The 21214-nt window shown below is 36.2% G+C and overlaps 1 protein-coding gene and 1 long non-coding RNA gene across 3 annotated transcripts in view; one reads left to right on the top strand and one right to left on the bottom strand.

Moving 5' to 3' along the window:
- The window catches only part of TBCK (TBC1 domain containing kinase), a 157148-nt gene extending 137031 nt beyond the window's left edge, over window positions 1-20117 (top strand). For both annotated transcript variants that reach the window (XM_011361472.2, XM_011361471.2), the window contains exon 26: window positions 19833-20117. In XM_011361472.2, the coding sequence (XP_011359774.1) occupies window positions 19833-19943 (111 nt within the window). In that variant the 3' untranslated portion in view covers window positions 19944-20117. The remainder of the gene's footprint in view (window positions 1-19832) is intronic.
- On the bottom strand, window positions 3419-15959 carry LOC111740699. Its single transcript, XR_002780713.1, has 4 exons — window positions 15859-15959; window positions 13956-14005; window positions 5605-5742; window positions 3419-4063 (listed from the first exon to the last, which is right to left on the bottom strand). It is a non-coding gene; the product is annotated as an uncharacterized LOC111740699 (long non-coding RNA).
- Window positions 20118-21214: the final 1097 nt, after the last annotated feature.

Here is a 21214-nt window from a genome sequence, read left to right on the forward strand (position 1 = left end):
TAAATAAAACAGTAGCATATGGACATCAAAAAATCATTTTTTTTTTAAGAGACAAATTGGAGAATATAGTTTAGTTTGGGAGCCAACTGGGCTTGCTCACAAATCCCCCAGAATTAGAGAACATGTCTAGATTTAGGCAATATGCAACTAGGACAGCTTTTTTTCTAAAGGGAAGAAAGAATCTGCTCCTAGAAATGCAGCAGAGGTAGCTTTCTCCCTTCAGGCAGCTTATTCCCAAGAAGGGCAGCACTGAGCCTTCTCAAATTTATCAGTCAAATAAATCACTTCATGTCCCAGGGTAAAGTAAATAGAGGGACAAAAAGAAATGTCAGTAACATACTTAGAAAAATTTTCTCCTCAAAGAAATCAGCAGTGGAGATAAAATATTCCCCACTAATATGTACATTCCTGTATGTCTGCATAAACAAAATAATCCAGAAATGTGATCACTGGAAACAAAGTCAAATGAAGACTTTAATACTTTTAGTCAAAGGCCATTTTAAGCATCCAGTAATCCTTGTCTCAGAAGTACAGGGCTAATGGTAACATTGGCTTTTGACTCTAAATAAAGGTCATCCTGGATGATGAAGTTTAGTTGACCATATTAATTAAATATCTGATTGGATATCATTATTCATAAATCTCTCATCCCTCTTTTTATGACTATATCTAGTGTCTGACAGGAAACAATCTAAATACACCTATTTCAGGGAAAGTGAATATAGTAAATATAGTAAATGCACAATTTTAAGTAAATGAGAACATTTTAGAACTAAAGCCATGATATATAAATTATTTTGATGTACTTTGTTAAATAATTTTCTTTTCTAGTATATTATTTGTGTACATATGAATTTTAAGTACTGTTTTATATATGATGATAGTATAAAAGGTCGGAATTTGGGAGTAACATCAGCAGAATGGCAGAATAGGCAGCTGGACTATCCGGTTCATCCACAGAAACATCAAAAACAAGTATAAACTTTACTATGTTGAATAAAAGTTTCAAAAGCAGGCATCCTTGTCCTCTTCCTGACCTCAGAGGAAAGCTTTCAGTCTTTCACTATTGAGTATTGTTAGTTGGAATTTTTCATATATATCTTTTGTCATGTTGAGGAAATCCTTTTTCTCCTCTTAGTTTATTGAATGTTTTTATCATGGGGTGGTGCTGAATTTTGTCAAATGCCTTTTCTGAATCAATTTAGATGATAATGTGATTTTTTTCCCCTTCTTTCTATGAGTGTGGCATATTATATTGATTGTTTGTCATCCATTTGATTACTCTTGCATTCCTAGCATAAATTCCACTTAGTCATGGTGTATAATCCTTTTAATATGTTCCTAAATTCAGTTTGCTAGTAGTTTGAAGAGGATTTTTGGATTAATATTTATCAGGGGTATTTTTCTGTAGTTTTATTTTCTTGTATCTGTTTCCGGCTTTGGTATAAGAATAATGCTGGTCTCATAGCATGAGTTAGGAAATGTTCTCTCCTTTTTAATTTGTTAATTCTAGCCAGAGCAATTAGGCAAGAAAAAGAAGAAGAGGCATCAAAATTGGAATATGTGTTAATTTCCCAGAGCTGGAGTAAAAGATAACACAAATTGGGTGACTTAAAACAGAAATTTATTCTCTCATCATTCTGGAGGTTCTCAGTCTGAAATCGAGGTGCCAGCAGGGCCATGTCCCCCTGCAGCTCTGGTGGAATCTTTCCTAGTCTTTTCCCAGCTTCTGGTGGTGGCCAGCAATCCTTGTGGCCCACAAAGTGGGAGAAAATATTTGTAAATTACATATCTGATAAGAATTTAATATCAGAATACAAAATCAATACACAAAGATCAGTTATGTATATATTCACAACTCCTGCAACTCAACAACAGAAGGACAACAAATTTTAAAATACACAGCTTTTTAGACATTTTAGACATTTCTCGAAGATATACAAATGGCCAAAAATTACATTGAAAGCTATTGGACATCATAAGTCATTAGGGCAATGCAAATCAAAACCACAATGAGATACCACTTCACACCCAAATGTCGGCAAGGGTGTGGAGAAATTAGGACCCCCAGGTGCCTGGCTGGGAGAGATGTAAAAGATGCAACTTCTGTAGAAAATAGTTTTACAGTTTGGCATTTCTTTCAAGTGCAGATAGAATTATGGCCAGCAATTTTACTTCTAGGTAAATATCCAAGAGAATTGAAAACAAGGACTCAAATGTATATTTGTATGCCAATATTCATAGCAGCATTATTTACAGTAGTCAGAAGGTGGAAACAACCTGTGTCTATCAACAGATGAATGAATAAGCAAAATGTGGTATATACAATATAATATTATTCAGTCATAAAAAGGAATGAAGTTTTGATATATGCTTCAACATGGATAAACCTTGAAATAAGCCAAACACAAAGGACAGATATTCTATGAATTCACTTATATAAAATATCTAGAGTAGGCAAATTCATGTGGACCGAAAACAGATTAGTGCTACTAGGGTCCTGGAGAATGTGGAACAGTAGTTTTTGTTTAATAGGCGCAGTTTCTGTTTGGGATGATAAATTTAGGAAATAACCAGTGGTGATGGTTGTACAACATTGTAAAAATACTTAATGCCACTGAATTGTATACCTAAAAATTGTTAAAATTGCAAGTTTTATGTCACATATACTTTACCTCAATTTTTAAAAAGTTCTAAGGTTTGATGTATGTAGATTACTCCACTGTCCCTGGTTCATCTGAGCCCTACAATTTTTGGTCAGACACCAGTGGAAAATCTTTCATTAAGAGCTGTTCTGATCAGATCTCATCTTTTTCCCAGTTGGATATTAAAAAGAAAAAGAAGAGGAAGAAGAAGAAGTGATTTCCAAACAAGTAGCAGTTTTTTTTTTCTAAGTTAAATCAGTGCACTGCAGCTGGCAGGTGGCAGCTGGTGGTCTTATTTTGAAAAGACTGAGAAAGCCACAGTTGGACACTGTGAAAGAAAGGAGAGGTGCCAGTTCTAGTCAGCACAGTTACAGATTTTCTTGGCAAAGGTTTATGATTTTTATGTCGAACTCATATTTAGAGTTGGGAGTTTTTTTGTTTGCTAAACAGTAGGCACTGATTGTAATTTTTCTAGTTTTACATCTTCTGTTAAGACCTGGTAAAAGAGCTAGACTGAAAATCTAACAAATGAAAATATTAAATAAAGTATAACTCAATAAAAGAAAAAGGCTGTCAATATTGAATTTAACAAGTAGCAAAATATCATTGAACGATTGCAAGAAAGAATAAATGAACCACTTGTCTAGTATATGATAGTATTAAATGGCCCATTTGACATACAAATTAGGACCAGAATGTCTTCTGTAGTACAAATGTGAAGGAATTAAATGACCAGATGTATTGAATATATTGTCTAAAATCACATAGGAGACAGAACAGATCTGGGAAATACTATTTATTCATGTACCTGAATAACTATTATCAGAAGATATATGGTACCATTTTAATTATGTACTCATTAACCATTTCCTATAATTACAATTGATTAGCAATTTATTGCTATGAGGTGATTTCTTTTCAGTTACCATGTCATAAGACTTTTGTATTTGGCCTAGCTTCTACATTAAATACATCAGAAAACCTTTACAATATACAAACCTTTACAAACCATTTCTTACTGAGATAAAATATTGCTTTTCCTCAGAATAAGGCAAAAAAGGAGAACTACAAAGACCTTAGTTTAATTACAGTCCCATGTAGCTGCTTCTTCGTGCCAGAATTAAGTCCTACTAAATATAATTTGTCAGTTAATCTTTAATTCACCTTACCCAAAAAGTTAAATAAAGTAGTAAGCTATTATATAATCAAGCATTTTCAGATATTTTGTGAACAAAGTCATGTTAGCATCAAGGAAAGTCAGACAGTGAATGAAGTTGAGTCCTGAGTCTCTGAAATGGAGCTACTGCCCAAAAGTAGATCAGATTTTGTGCTGATCCTTGCTACTGTATGGCCAAGTTTAATTTGACAAGCCAAACACAGACTTCATCTGTTGGTAGTGTTGATGGGAGTAGGAAGACCTATGTATCAAAACAAGGGTAAAGTCAATTCAAGCTTTGTGTCACATTTTTAAATGAAAACGTGGCAAGGTCTCACTTTTTTCTTATTACAAACAATCATATTTTTAAAACTCACATGAGAAATTGCATCTTTGATTGCTAACTGGAATTAGATTTCCTGGGCATAGAAGGAAAACATGCCAGCATGATATATACAGAAAGTCCCATAAAAGTTACTGCTTACAAGACTGAAATGTGCCAAATTAATCTCAGAAAGCAAGCGTATAAATCTGGGAAGTAAGACAGTAAGTATTCAGATCAATGGGGGAGGCAGACTTAGTCTACTACCCATATCATGGATTAACTGAACCCATAGGAAGGGTCATTGTTATATTCTTGAGCAGATTACTCAGATTTAAAGAAAATTTTGAGTTTTAAAATTAATCAAATATTATCTAGGGGGAAATATGTGGTTTGTTTTGATACTCATACCAACCATTACTCACACTACTCCCAAACCTAAGGTCAAAGTCTTGGCTTAACAAAACACCGTCATGCATCCACCTCTTCCCTAGAAGTAAATTATAATGCGTAGCAAGAATGGTGACTTAGCACCATAGCATGCTTTAATGTGTTATTGGGTTATTATTTCTCCCCTGTGGGAAAATAATATACTGGGGTCCATCTCTAGAGCTAGTAATGGGTCTCAGATTGGAAAGTGGCCAATATGAACCAGAACAAAATGAAACTCCAGTTGGTGCTTCTCTGCCTTTAGTGAGTCCTTAAGAAAAACTGGATTGCTGTTAGTCACTGAAACTCATAAGACTTTAGAAATAATTACTTTCTATCTAGATTATATTTTGTGATTATGAGACCAAGTTTTCATCCCTGCCAGTATATCACATTCAATAGGTTATCTAAGAAAGAAATTGAAGAAATATTTGAATTTCACTTTGTCTTGTCAGCCCTTTGGAAAATATTAGAACAGCTGATTTTACCCTTCCAAGTTATATTCCTGGCATTAAATCAGTGTTCTTTTGCCATCAAAAGAAATATTTATTTGAAAACATAAGAGCCACAGGCAAGTAATAACCATATGTGCTATTGTTCTTTAAAACAAAACAAAGCAACTCCCCCCAAAAAATAGAAAAGAGCAAAATATATGTATTTCTGATTAACATTAGACTTAGAAACCTAGATAAGAGACAATTTTTGTGGAGATTCTGTGACTAAACAATACAAATGGTTCATGCTTTCTACATGTGGCACATAAAGGTTAAATTTAAAACATGGCATCTGTTTTCAACTGAAAATAATCAGATTTATAATAAGCAAAGCATGCCATTGCAGCTATTTTTAAAGATAAGATAATATTCCAATTATGTTCACTTACACTCCCCTAGAGGCCAAGATTATTTGATCTTTTGATGTTAGGTGGGAAGTTAATTTGTTTTGCAGTAATATGAGCCTTCCATCCTCTCATCCTACCCCATTACTTCCTGGATCCCTTAACCAAACTAAACCAATTTTAAGATACTGTGATAATCACTGGTAGCCCTTACCTTTGGCCAGTTCGTTTTCTCTCTGTAGCCCTGTCTTCTTCCTCTCTGCTCAAGCTCCCCTCTAGTCTTTGGTCTCAGGCATCAGAGATTATCCTGCTCCAGGTACATGCTCAGAGGTAACCAAATGACTCTGAAACACTTTAAACCAAGTTAATATATGTATTGTCCCTATAATAACTTTCCCTAGCTCTAGCTGGTATCTACCTAGTTCTTCAGATTAATATGATAATTTTAAACTACTTTGTATGAGATCTTTTTACCTGTCTTATAATTGGCCTTTTCAGAATTGTACTTTCAGAATTTTGATAAAGGTTGGGAAGTGAATCTCTTTTATGAGTTCCAAATATGCAAGGAAAATTCTTTCTTGGTCTTGTTAGACCTACAATCACTGGCTATGGTTAAACTTGGCTTTCTTCTTGACTTTTTCTTTGCATTTTTGTCAGCAAGTGTTTTAGTCTATGGATTTATGTCAGATTGTAAGAAAATATTTTAGATTTTAATGCAACTTGAGCACAGTAAACATCCTATGAGGCTTAATAGTGAAAACTATCCTATATAACTCTGCATTTGTTAAGCGATGGATGATAACTTACTTTAAAAGACCCATGAACTAAAACCAGTCCCGTAGAGTCCCCTATCCTCAAAGCTTTCCAAAAGTTATGTGAAGTGAATAGCAAGGTAGGAGTTGTAGTAAAGGAAACTTTTAAACACCTAATCCAGACTTTGGTTGTCTGCTTTTTAACATGTTTATTAGATGTATTTTGTGTACAAGCAATTTTTAAAAAGATAGAGGGAGCTCACTTCTAATTTCCCAGAAAAACTGCCAAGTCATCCTCTGAATCTGTGATCTCTGGCACCTATATTCATGACCTGTCATAGAATGAAAGTTATTTTGTCTCAATATGTGTTATTCTACATACCCACCCTCCCCTCCACAGCCCACCATTTAATTAATTACTCCTCACCCCAAGAATGTTTGTGGCTCAATAAAAACTAACCAGAGTTGCCCTCCTGCTTGGCCTACAGAGGTTGGAACTTGACAGTGATCCATTACAGCCCTAACTGTTTTGAATCTGAGTTTTTATTGTATACATTCTTTTCAGAGCATAGTATACCCATGTAATATGACTAGTGGCTTGGACACAGTATGAGTTTACTGTTCTCAGTTGTCTTGTGTAAATATAAGTTAATGAATGATTGTTGCTGAAATTCTAGTCCCAAGTATTGCAGATCAAAGGAAAATGTACCGCAGGGTCTTTAGACCCTGATACATGATGGTGTTAGATGATGGAATTTTGTCAGAAGATGCTATCCTCTAATATGAGCCAGTATATTTTTCTTATTTCAATAAGAACTGTTTCCAAACAAATTGGTTTTTGTCACAGCTAAAATTGTTTTCTCATATTTTTTTAATGTCAACTTTAAAAAATTCCCAGGTAGCCATTCCTGGCAGGACTTGTTTGACAATATAAGCTATTATTAAACACTAATCTATAAAGCTACAGGAAAATCCCAATTGCCATATACATAAACACTAGGTCACTATCAACTATCATAAATTTTAATGTTAAATGAATTAGTATAAAGGAAAACTTTTTTAACCTTGAGTCCATCATGAGTTTTAGAAGGTCTTTGAACTAATTGAAATTCTATGTAAAATATTGTACACATTTGCCATTTTTTTAACAGAGAATTGATGTATACCTTTCATCTGATTGCCAAAAGTATATGTGACCCAGTAAACTGTAAGAGTCACTAGTATATATTACTTCTCCATTATAAATAGTTCACCATGAACACTGTAAAGCTCCACTTTACATCCCATTGGGGACAAAACTGCCTTTTAAGTTTGAATCTATACAGTTTCAAGGCTGTCCTTGCAAATGGCTCTCCTATTAAGGGATCTATTGGAGAAACGAAAGGAGGAAAGAGGAAAAAGGAAAATTAGCTTATAGTAAGTATTTACTGTGAGTCAGGCACTTCCGCATACAATATTGACTTTAATCCTCCCAACAGCACTTTAAACGTACCATTCAAGTATATTATTATTACACATTTAACAGGTAAAAAAACTGAGGCCAAAAGGCGAAGTGACTTATGCAAGATCCCACAGTGAACCAGTGACAGAGCCCTGATTCAAACCCTGTGCTGTCTAACTACAGAGTTCCTATACTTTCCTCCATCCCACCCAGGCTGTTTGATTAAATCAGTAAATTCTCTCACCTTCTTGACTAGTGGCAACAAATTATATGGAAAATCATTATTTGTCTTACCATCCGATTAACTAGGTCTGAAATTCTCTTATCTCCTCTACCCATCTATCTTCACTCAGATCACTAATTTCTCGTGCCTGACTTAACTGCAACTTTGCAATGTCCCTGTCTACGATCTCCTTCCTTCCCCCAGTTCTGCCCTACAGTCAGAATGAACTTTTTGAAAAGTAAATCTGATCATTGTCAAAATGCCTCTATGACTTCCCATTGCCTTCAAAATAAAAGTCAAGCCCTAATCATGGTTTAATCATGGTTTACAGAGTCCTTCATGATCTGGACTGTGCTTTGTTTTCCAAGCTCATCTTTCACTGGGCTTCCCTCACCCCCTTAACTTTCAGCCATTATTAACTACTTGTAGTTCCTTATATACTGTCGTTTTGTACTTTTCTGTATTTGAAGCATTCTTCTCACTTCTGTTCACCTGGGTAACTCCCATTTGTCTTAAAAGGCCATTTCTTCATGGAACTCTTTCTGAACTTCTCAAGTCTGGAGCTAAGTGCCTTTTCCAAGTGCTCATAGAAAATCTTTTACTTACTCTTATAGTGGCATTGAGACCACTATCAAATATAGAGTGTCTGTGTACATTAGATAATGTACACAAAGCTTGGGGAGAGGATGGGCTACATTTCATGCTCCACTTACCCCTTTTCCACATTCTCTCATGCAAAGCATAATTTGCACAACCATGAATGATGGCTCTGTGTAGCATTTATCAAATAGCATTGTAATTGCCTATTTACTTATCTGCATCTCCAACTAAACTCCAAGCTCACTAAGGGCAGAGATTATATTATATTCATTGTTATACCCCCATCCCCTAGCATAGTTCCTTTCAAATAGGAAGCATTCAATAAATATTTGATGGTTGAATTAACGACTAAGTTAATGAATGAACACATGAAAAATAATAGTTTGCAGTCAACTGTGCCTTTGCAGAAATTGATTTAAAAAAAGGCAAAAGAAAAAAAAATAGTAATATTAACTAGTAGTTTAATTCAGGACAACAAACTTTGAGCGCCTACATGATAGAATCTATTATGAGGAAACAGAAATGAAAAGGGCATAGTCTCTTGCCTTCATAAAACTTTCATTCTACTTAGGAAAATAGGACATGTATACAACTAATTAAAACTCAAAGCAGAATGTGGCATGTGCTATAAAAGATTTATAATCGAAGTTCTAGAAAATCAGTTAAAAGGAAGAAATGTCTTCCAGTTAAATGAGGGGTTCCTATAGCTTCATGGAGAAGGTGTTAGTAAACCTAGATCTTGAATTATAGGTAGAATTTCAGTAAAGAAAAGTGTTGAGAGGAGCACCATAGTCAGGAGAGAACAGTTCAGGCAAAGGAAATAGCACAGGCTGATTGGAAAGCACAGGATTTCTCTGAAGAACATTTCAGCTGCAGATAAGGCTGTTTCCATATAGGGGGAAAGTCTGGTTATAGGGAGCCTTGAATGCCACACTAAGGAGTTCACATTTAAGCATTGGGGACCTATTAAAAGGCCTTTAAGAAAGAAAGTGAAAATCAGCTGCATTTTAGAAAGTCATTTGGAAAATTACTTTTAAAGTGTCTTCTTCCCTCTCTTTTGCCCTTGATCCCAATGAAATAGAAATTTTAAAACACTAATAACCAGAGGCCAGTTAAAGAATTTCACTCTCCTCATATTCTCAGTTTATTTCAATGCCATATTTGCCCCACATTCTACCTTCGTGTTGACCTTCTGTCTCAAGCTTGCAATTTCCCACTATCTAAATAGTTACTAAGCCCTGAGAGTTAGCAAAGCTCAGGTGGCTTTGGGGAAAAGACAGCAGAGGAGTTTTGTCTGAGACTGATAGCCAAAGCTCTGCAACTTTCAAAAGGAGATTGGGGAAATGGCCTCACTGCTTTTGTTGTGTGATTCAAAGCATCTAGTAACATCCTGTCATTACCTTCTCTTACCTTTTTGAGACACTAAAGGACAACCTTCTCGTTAACCACTATAGTTATGTATTTATATAAAAATAAGCAAGTGTAAGTCTAGAAAAGAATTTCTATTTTCCTCAAAATGCAAAGACACTTTGGACTTAACAAAGTTTTGGACGAAACTTTCAGTAAGAGCTTTTAGGTACTGCATATTGTCCTTAATGACCGTAGATAAGCAAGCTGTTCCTTGGAAGGAATCCACATATCTTGACTCATCTTGCTTAATGACATAGGAAGGAAAAAAATCTTCATACAGTAGTGACTGAGGTCGGAGGATTTCTTGAGGGTCTTCCATAATGTTACCATGTAGGCAGCAGAGTGCCAACAGTAAAATGGAAAAGGAAAAACTAAAAGCACAAACTACTTGGGAACTAATTCGAGTAACTGGGATCTAAGATGGAGTCAGAGCAGAGGAATAGAAAAGAAAGGATGGATCCCAGACAAATCGCAGAAGGAACTGACACAGCTATGTGACTAAGTACACGTGGAGCTACAAGGGGGGGTTTTGTTTTTGTTTTTGCTTTTATAAGTGAAAGAGAACCTTAAAATTTTAGGTTGGGTTTGGGGGAAGGTTGCTGATAGAGTTAACAGAGATAAGGAAGAGAAAAATAAAGTAGATTTATAGGGAATGTGATAAATTTTGGACATACTGAATTTGAAGTGCTAATGGGAGATCAGTATAAAAATATCAATTAATGAGTCTCTGTTTGTCCTATTCATTTGTTGCTTGCATTTAGAAGTTCAGACTAGAATTCAAAGGAGACTTAAAACTAGATATGTATATATAGAATCCTTTACTTATGAAATAAATAATATTCTACAATACAGAAAAATGATGTAGAATCTTTCTTTCTTATAATTAAATTCAAAAGCTTATAAATGCATTATTCAGAAAGGAAGACAAATTCCTGGTGATAGTTTCAACAAGAGATTGTAGAAAGACCATTAAAAAATATAGCTTATATTTGTTCCAATAAATTGTAAAAACACATTGTGTCCATTTTAAACTAGCTTAGAAGTAAGGAAAAAATACTTTAGTGCAAGTGATTGATAGAGGAGATCAACAAAGAAAATGAGATCAAAGGGAAATAGAAGAGGAAGGAAAGGAAAATACCATTTTTGACATGTGAGGAAAAAAGTCAATTATTGGGACTTCAACGAAGCTAACAATAGAGTAGAAATTAGAAGAGATTTTGTTAGAATTACACATAACCATAAAATAGAAGACGCAAAAGGAAAATTTATAATTACACATAAAAATATTAACTTATCTTTTTTCACATACCTCCTGAGTGGTTCACATACCATTAAAAATTGCCAAACTTACTGAGAGAACAGGGGCTAAGAAGTAAACATGGAGCCCAAGAGTATAAAGTGAAAGTTTGTTTGTATCCTTTTCCAATTCTTTCAGCTACTTCAGTTCCTTAATTGTGGAAATCAACTGAGGATATTGTCTCTCACCTGACTGCTCTGTGGACATCTACATTAAAATTGTCACACTTTATTATTCTTATTACTTGTCTTTATAAACTTCATCATCAATACTTTTTTGCATAAATATGTTTTTTATATATGATTTAAAAAAAAACATTTTTAAAACTCATCTACCTCTTTCAGTTAAGAGTTGAGTGAAGGCCCTGTAGGTAAAGGATAAAAGAAAATAGTATTGACTCTTACCAGAACCAACTAGACAGTTTCCTTACAGTTGCCCTGAAGTCCTTTCTACCTCCTCCACTTGTGGTAAGACAGCTGAATCAGTGCCTGCCGTAGTGCCTGACACAGTAAATGCTCAAAAAATATTCGTCGAATGAATAAATCAGTTGTTCAGCGGGTATTAGAGTAAGTGCAATATACTAGGCATTGTTCCAGGCTTTGTAGAAACAGTAATAAGTAAAACAAAGTCTCTAGTTTGTGGAGCTTACAATATATCGGGAGAGGCAGTCAATAAATACATATCGAGTGGTTTTCAATGCTGAAATGAAAAATAAGATAGGATGAAGGAAAAGAGTACTGGTGGCTTATTTTCTTTATAAAGTGATCAGAGAAGCCCTCATTCTGAGTGCGATGAAAAGCCACTAGAACATGGGGAACAAAGAGTTTTATATGATCTGACTTTTAAGAGAATCATTCTGGTTGCCACATAGAAGCATACTGTAGGGGGCAAAGACGAAAGCAATTAGACAAGAAGTTATTGAATAATCTAAGAGGTGATGGTAGCTTGGACTGAGAGATGAGATTAGAGAAGCTAAGGGTGGAGGAAGGGTTTTTAGATTTGCAAATCTTGTAAGACATCATAGATCATGGTAAAACCTTTAGATTTTATTCTGAATAAAATGAGAGCCCATTGATATACTTCAAAAGGAGAGATTATATGATCTGACTTACATTTTAAAAGGATCACTTATGTTGTGTGGTGATTAGATCATTGGAGCAAGCATGGAAGCAAGAGAGACCAGTTAGGATAATATATGGAATAATCTACAATGGTTGCTTGGGCTAGTAGGACAGTAGGAGAGGTGTTAAGAAGTGATCAAATTCTGAGTGTGTTTTGAAAGTTAGAGATGACGTGGTACATTAGTAGAAGAAAAAAAGAAAAATGTATATGCAGGTTTGCTGGTTAAACAACTGGAAAAAATAGAGTTGCTATTTCCTGGGATGGGGAAGACTGAAGGAGGAACCGGTTTGGAGATGGAAAAAGGGTAAGAATCAAGTGTTCTCCTTTGAAACTGTTAGGCTTGAGAAGCTTATTAGAGATATCTAAGTGGAGATATTAAGAAAACAGATTTGCAAATTCAGAGTTCAGGAAAGAAGCTAAAGCCATAGATTTAAAGTCATCAATGTATAGGTGGGACTTAAGGCCATGGGTCTAGTTGACATCACTTCGGGGATACATGTAAATAATGGGAAGAAGTCAGAAGACAGACATGGAGCAGAAGTCAGAAAGATAAGGAAAATCCACCAAAGGTAGTAAGATAAGAGAACTAGGAGAGATTGGTATACTGAAGGCTAATGGAAGAGAGTTTTGAAAAGAGGAGAGTATGATCAAATGTGTAAGATGATGCTGATGGGTCAAGTCAGATTCAAGTTGATTCTTAAAAACTGGATTTGGCAATGTGACAAAGTAGAGATTATTGCTGACCTTTATAAAAGTATTTTGGGGTCTGATGGAGACAGAAGTCTGATTGGAGTGGATCAAGAGGGAATAGGCTTCCCGCAAAGAAATGAAAAGAGATTAAAAAGTACAAACCTATAGATTAAAGGAGATTTAAGACATTTATTAGTGTATGGACCTTGTTTGGATCTTGATGCAAATATAGATCATTGGATGATGGATGGATGGATGGATGAATAGATGACATTTATGAAGTAATTAGAAATTTGAGCACTTACTGAATATTTAATTCTATTAAGGAATTATTGTTAATATTTTCTAGGTGTGATAATGGTACTGTGGATATATTTTTTTAAAGCTTTTTATTTCAGAGATAACATTTATGTACTAAATGATTTATGGGATTTATATGAAAACAATACATGTAATTGAGAGGAGTTGATGAGAGGAATAAAGGAAATTGGCTATAAGTTACAATTTTTGAAGCTGGCGGTTAGTTACCTAGGGGCTCATTATGCCATTCCTGTCTGTGTTTATATATTTTTTTACATTTTTCTTAACAAAAAGTTAGAGACAGAAAATGGGAAGAGATGAAATGTAGACATAAACTAAGCAACAGGAAATTAAAACAAGAAAACACATTGAGTTAGTGCACTACAATTATTTATATATTCCCTTATATAATACAAACTATTTAAAATGTTTTTTAAGATAAAATCTTAACACTATCAAATTTCCTAATCCCAAAGATTGGTTCCAAGAACAGAAGAATAATGAACACTATAGCATGGATTCTGACTATCCCAGACACCATTAGAATAGTTATCCTTAAAATAAACATGGATCAGAAAGCCTGGACCACATAGTAGCTGTTTTGTAAAATCTCTCATTTTTTTTCTTTTCACATAATTAACCATTTTTCAGTATACAACATCCTGATATTACCTGCCCTGTTCCTTACTCATCACAGGTGCCTATGTTAGGGTACAAGATGATCACTGACCTTGTGTTCACCTTCTTGGTTTTGCCCTGCTGCTGCTGCTGCTTTTACTCCTATGAGTGAAATAAAAAAGTATTGTTATTAGGTATTATTACTACGAAAAGTGGTCTCAAACCTTATGTAGCACTTTTTTTCCAGCATTAATGAGGTAAATTGACACATAGGAATTATATATTAAAGGTGTACAATTTTATGTTTTGATATGTATACACATTGTGAAATGATCACCACAAGCGAGCTAATTACCATATTCATCACCTCACAGTTACCATTTTCTTTCTTTTTTTTCTTAGCAGATTTCAACAGTATTGTTATATTTGTTAAACGCAGTAACCGTAGTCACCATTGTACCTTAGATCTCTAGAATTTTTTCATCTTCCATAGCTGAAACTTAGTACCCTTTGATCAATGTCTGCCCATTTCCTCCCCCCATCCCCTCACCCCTGGCAACCACCATTCTACTCTGCTTCTGTAAGTTTGACTATATTTGATTCCACATATTAGTGAAATCATGCAGTATTTGTCTTTATGTGTCTGGCCTTTTTTATTTAGCACAATGTCCTCCACATTCACCCATGTGTCACAATGGCAGGATTTCCTTTTTCAAAGTTGACTGATATTCCATTATGTATGTGAGTGTGTGACATTTTCTTTCTATTATTTTAATGGACATTTAGGTTGTTTCCATATCTTGGCTATTGTGAATAATGCTGCAATTAACATGGAAGTGCAGATACCTCTTCGAGATTTATATTTCATTTCCTTTGGATATATACCCGGAAATAGAATTGTTGGATCAGATGGTAGTTCTATTTTTAACTTTGAGGAACCTCCATAGTGTTTTCCATAGATGCTGCACAATTTACATTCCCGCCAATAGCACGCAAGCACTCCTTTATGTAGTTTATTTAAGAAAACAAATTTATGTAGTCGTCTTAAGAAAATAAACCTCAGTGTGTTAATTATAAAATATCTGAATATAGAAAAAAATGTTATCTCAGTTATGGGAGGAACACAATAAGGACTGAAAGAAAAAAAATGACATTCAAAATTAAACTTGACTATATAACCGAGGGAAGAGATCACTGGAGTATTTTATAAATTATCCCTACCTCTTTCTTACAAATCTTTGCCATAGCTCGTATGTTTCTAATTGGAATCACTGAGATGGGCAGTCAAATGATCAAGACCTTTATTAATGACCCCATAAATCTCTTAAATAATCAAAACAAGACAGCAGACAGCACTTGAGTTATATTAACCTAAGGCCACATTGAACTCTAGATGGAGAAATCACCCAATATTCTATTTTTATTTCAAATATGCTTATCTAAGTTGACTAGCCAAACTCTTAAAAGTAGGTACATGAACTATTAGCCTAGCCTCAACCACACAGTATCAGAAATATTAAACGTACCCCATATTTTCAGTATTCCAGAGTCAAGAGAATACATAAGACTAATACAGCAGCAGCCTCACATTCATAAAACCAAGAAAATGAAATTACTACAGCTGCTCATTACAGAATAATCACCAGTTCCCTTATTCAATTCCATGCCCAACCAAAAGTAATATTTCCATGCCCAAAATTTAGCATTATTTAGGGGGAAAGAAATGGGCAAATAAAATGGAAGAGAGTAAAAGATTTTTTCAACTTGAGCTTCATCAGAATGTTAGCCAATTCATGCCAATTGTCTAGTCCCCAAATGAACTTAAAACACACAAGGCCAGAGTTTCACATCAAGAAAATTAACTATCCTGCTGTGTGCTCCTTGCAGATATCTTGCAAAAGCCCAGTTTTCTTAAGTTCCTGCTGCAACCGTGGATTATACCCAAACTTGTGTCCCAGGACACCTAGAGAGAAACAACATAATCCTGTCCTATGCTCCTCTTAAACCTTACCTACCAACACCTTAATTTCTTGGCCTTAGTTAACCTGCACTATGCTGTGCCAGATCAAAAATCCCTTTCCTCCACTCATTCTTCTGCTACAGCAGATCTTGACTTCCTCTGGATAAATAGGCCAGCCTCTTAGATCGAACTGAGATACAAGATAAAGAGAGAAAACAAGATGCACTGTCCTGCCACTTCCAGACAGTGCTGCTTTGAGGTATGCCGACCCAAGCCCTAGAAATGAATACCACCACCAAACCCTACAAACCAAAGGAATGACAACAATTCAAGAGCTTTGCCTCTCCACATGGGAGTACCGCCCACCAGGAATGCAGCTGCCCCTGCAGGCTGCGAGTCCCGAAATCCTATCCCAGCAAATACCAGACCCTGCCAGCTTCACATAGGATGTCGCTCTGTATCAGCTGGTTGTGCAGTTCGAGGAACCCCATTCTCTCTGTGTAGGACTTGGTCTCACAAATTACAGCCCTACAGACATGTTAGCTGTTTTTAGTACAAAGTAACTTGCTTTCCACACAGGACTATACCTAAAAAATTGCAGTTTGAGGTCCCAGACAAACCTGACCAAATGAATCTCATTATTTAATAAAATGATTCTCAATGCTGGCTACACAATAGAATCGCCTGGGAGTCTGGGGAAAAAAAAAAAAAAAACTGAACCTGAGCTCCATCTTATGATACTTCACTTGTATTACATGTCTGGAGTGGGCCTGGGTATCACTGTTTACTAAAATCACCCAGATGATTCTGATGACTTCATAACCATTGGCCAATATGCTATCCTCCCACTCTCACCAAGGGTATTGCTCAGTAAGTGTAGGTTTGTAGTCTCCACTTGAAGCCAGGCCTCTCCCAAAGCTGCAGCTTGCCATCTACAATAGGCCCTTAATTAACAAAGTCCAATACTCTGTATGTTCTCTCACTAAAGCCCTGCCAGATAGAGAGTAAAGATGGACAAAACCCCGAGCTCCGCATGCCTGCTTCTCCTCTGTTCCACCACATATCTTCTCCATGAGCGATATGGCTTTTTTCACAGGTGGAAACCACCCCCGTACATTCACAGCCCTTCCTTCCTCCCTAACCTGTCAAGCTGTAGCCACAGAGAACACTACCTGATCAATGTAAGAACTGTTGCCATCACACCTGGATCCCCATTCCCTTCCGGTGTCAATCCTGAAAGAGGATGGAGAGAGTGGAACATGTCCCGCAACCCCTATCAAATTCAGAAGTATCCTGAACTGCTTTTGTACTAGCCATCCACGCTACTTGGTATTGCTTGTTACTGTCTCTTCCACTAAACTATAAAGACTGCAAAAACTGGAACATTGCCTGGTACTTAGTAGGTGCTCAGTGAAATGTTTGATTGATAAATGAATGAACAAATGAATGAATAGGGGGAGGGGAGGGGCTGTTTCCATGATAGTGGAAAAGATGAAGTGATGACCTCACTGTTTGGGGCCAATATTTAACATAGGTAATTGGAACTACAAGCGGAGGGTGAAAGACAGAATTCACAGTCTTAACCTGAAAACTCAACATTTGTCTTTTTCTTAAGCACAGCCTTGCCTTTTCTTTCAAGGCACCCAAACTGTTTTCATGTTGTTGTACTCTATATCTACTTTTCTTCTTCAACCTCCCACGTAGCAGCACCTCGATTTTTCCAAGGTGCTCTGTTCTGCCTGCTTTGTCTTTACCATTTTCCAGCTCCACAGCAGCCTAGTTGTCCTGTCCCTCCTTACAGGAACAGTGGGAACTCTTTCCAGCTCTACAGCATAGTTTAAGAGAGATTAGTTAAATGTACAGTAAGTCCTTCCTTACTCATGTTCTGACTTCTACAGTGTTTTGAAAATACTAATGCTAACACTGCTTATCCACACAGACTTTTTGAATGATGGTATGTTTATCTTAGAATTCCAGCCAAAATGGTAATTGTATTGCTGCATGTGGGAGAATGAAGCCAAGATGTTTCAGTAATCATGTGGTTCCCAGAGACTGTGCTGCCTGCACATGACTCAGGGCAGATGAGCCTGGTGCCTCTGTTCTTAGGGATGGTGGTGGTGGCGGGGGGAGGGAGGGGTTGTTCCCAGAGAAATAAGTGAGAAGAACAGGATGAAGGCTAGCTCACATTGGTATTCTGGGTCCCTTGATACCTTTTGAAATACAGGTACACTAATTTTTTTCAATATTAATTACTACTAAAGATATCCTCTATGGCTCTAAAAGAGTATAGGATCTGAAATGTGAACAGCCATTTAAATCTCTGTAAAGGCACTATAGACAATGATGGAGAAGATAAGTGGGGTCAACAGTATTGAGATCTAGTTATGTTAATTGTTTTGAAGATTGCTAAGATCCCAGTCCAGCAACATCTATTTCACCTACATACTGATACCTTTATCCCTTTGGTTTAGGATAGTATTTTTCAAAATATTGTCCACAGACTACCTGCTTTAGAATCATCTGGTGGTGTTTGTGAAAAACAAAATAAAATACCACATTCCTTAGTCTTAGAACAATAAAGCAGAATCTCTGAGGGTAAGACCTTGAGCTAATCCTGACTAAACCACTCAGTTTATCCTTTTGAACCATAAAGTCTAGACTACTAGCTTGAGACTTCAGCATCGATTAAGCTCCAAATATTCCCAAGAAGCAATAGCACTGTGAACAGATATTAGTCATTTTTCTTGAAGGATCTAAAAGCAGGTTATAATGAAGCAGTTGAAAAGAACATGAGGACACAAATACCTAAGGGAAAGAATGGGACACTACCAAGTGGAGGGAATAGAGAAAAAAATGGCCAGAGAGTCAAAGAAAACCTTCTTTACTTCATCCTTTTGTCCCAGGTTATATATCATTTGTCATAGTTAGGTCAGTCCAACAAGCATATATCGAGCCCCTGTCATGTGCCAGGTACTTAAGGATAAAAAGAAACAGAACACAGTCCTAGGGGAGCTTACAGTTTAGTAGAAGAAACAGGCCCTTAAATGAGCAATTTCAATAAGTGTGGTAAGCCAAATACAGGGATTTGCAGTAGAGATTTTGGAGGTTGAGTAGAGAGTCTCCTAATAGAGACTTGGCTCCCAGAGAAGGAAGCGCTTGAGTAGGGAAATAAGTAAAAATTGGGCAGATGGAGCTGGGGGTGGGGAGCTTTTGAGGAGGGACTGAAGGGGAGCCAGAGCTGGGAGGATGGAGCGTGTTCCCAAGAGAGGGTGACCTGTGCATCCCAAAGGCTCTGAACCCTAAAGCAATCTTGTCTATCAGGGGACTCGAGCAGTTTAGGACAGCTTCAACATAAAGCACAAGGAATGGAGAAAGATAATCAGTGACCCTACACAGGTAGACCTAGGCCAGGTCAGGGAGATTCATGTGTCCAAATAACTTCTAACAGTCCTGTTTTGCTAGACATTGAGAAGACTTCTTGGATCAGTCTTTCAAATTCATGTTTATGGTGTCAAACAGTTCATTGTGGTTGTTCCAAAAACATATTACAATCAGTTTATAAGCCCTCTCTGGGACATTGTGCATGGAATTGCAATAACTAATAAGTTAGCAGTGACATCAAAAATTGTTCAATATGGTTTTGAAAATGTTTCGACTGTCATTGGAAGGATACATGAAAAATAAGAATATCAATGACCTGTAGAGAGTGAGATGAGAAGAGAGGTAGGAGGAATTTACGTCTCACTGTACACCCTTTTATACTGTTTGACTCGTTTACCATGTATATCTGTTGCCTTTTCAAACAACCCCTAAAAGAGAACTAAAGGGTCACGTTAATTGTGTAGTATAACAAATTGTCAACATTTGAGTGATTTAATTTCTGTTAAAAACCAACTTAATGAGTCACTGATCCAACAGTGGCAGCAGTAGTATCATTAGAGTAGTTTTGTTCTTAACGTCCTGAGAAAAAATGGGATGAGAGAAATAAATATTTCATATATCCTCTATAAATTTGGCCTTTTTTTTCAGTTTGCAGCTCATCTTGTGAAGATGAAATATCCAAGAATCTGTATTCTAGATGGTGGCATTAATAAGATCAAGCCAACAGGCCTGCTCACCGTTCCATCTCCTCAAATATGAAGAACCAAGAGTATGATTGTCAAAAGGACAGACCGACAACAGCACAGCGCTTCACAGCCTTGCCACTCTAAGAACTAGACTTCCAGATTGTTGCATTTTCATAAAGTTTTGTCATGAGACATTTTTTTAAACCTCATGGCCCAAATATTCAGCTAGAATAGAAACTTGACTGTACATGTATTGCTGAAAGAATTTTCTTAACAGTGAAATCTGATCATGTATTTTTAGCACACTGTGACAAAAAGCCAGAGGAATTTAGCTGACAAAGCAGATTTAGCATTATCAAGAAATCTCACTTGCACTGAAAAAGCTGTCTTCCACTGCACTGCACAGATAGTCCTAACACAGGTATTATTTAGAAATATAGATTGAATGTGGGCTGAAGTCATCTTTCCATGATAATGAAAAGTGAAAAGCTATTCACAGTACATTCCTTATAAGTAAATGCTACATCTGGTACCTCATTTTTGGTCCAGACAGCATGCGCATGCGCACGTGTGTGTGTGTGTGTGTGTGTGTGTGTGTGTGTGTGTGTGTGTGTGTGTGTATGTGTGTTTAGAGGGAGAAGAAAATGATCATAGTCTACTTCCAGAAAAATGAAAATGTGAAATCATTCATATTAGATAGAATATTTGTTCAGCTCCCATAGCAGAGAAACCCAAAATAAGAGTGACTTAAACAACCTAGAATGTTATTTCTGAGTTAAAAGTCTGCATGGTCAGTCTAGGGCTAGTATGTTGGTTTCAACATGATGACAAACTCAGATATCTTTGCTCATTGCTTTACCATCTTCAACACATGATTTCTCTCTCACAGATCACGATGACTGCTCAGCTCCCACCATTACATCTTCAATTTAGAAAGAAAGGAATGAAGGAGAGGGGGAAGAAAAGAAGGAAAGAAATAGGGAGGAAAGAAGGAAGGAAAAAAAGATGAAAGAGAAGGGAAGACATGTTTCTTTAAGAGTACAAACCAGAAGTTTCACATATTACTTCTGCTTACAAACCATTGGCCAGAACTTAGACATATGGCTACACCTGGCTATAATGAAAACTAAGAATATAGTCTTTGACTGGGCAGCCATTTACCGAGCTAAAAAAGAAATTTATTACTGTGTGGGAAAAGAACACAGGTAGCAGGTAGCAGTCTCTGCCACATTATTCTAAAAATTAAATACTATACTTCATTGAATCTAAGGCACACCACAATTTTATGTACCATGAAGGAAAAATAATGCAGCCAAATAAACTGTGACTCATCAATTCTAAGAT

This window comes from Pteropus vampyrus, unplaced genomic scaffold (assembly GCF_000151845.1).
Source record: "Pteropus vampyrus isolate Shadow unplaced genomic scaffold, Pvam_2.0 Scaffold67, whole genome shotgun sequence".
Classification (NCBI taxonomy): Eukaryota; Metazoa; Chordata; class Mammalia; order Chiroptera; family Pteropodidae; genus Pteropus; species Pteropus vampyrus.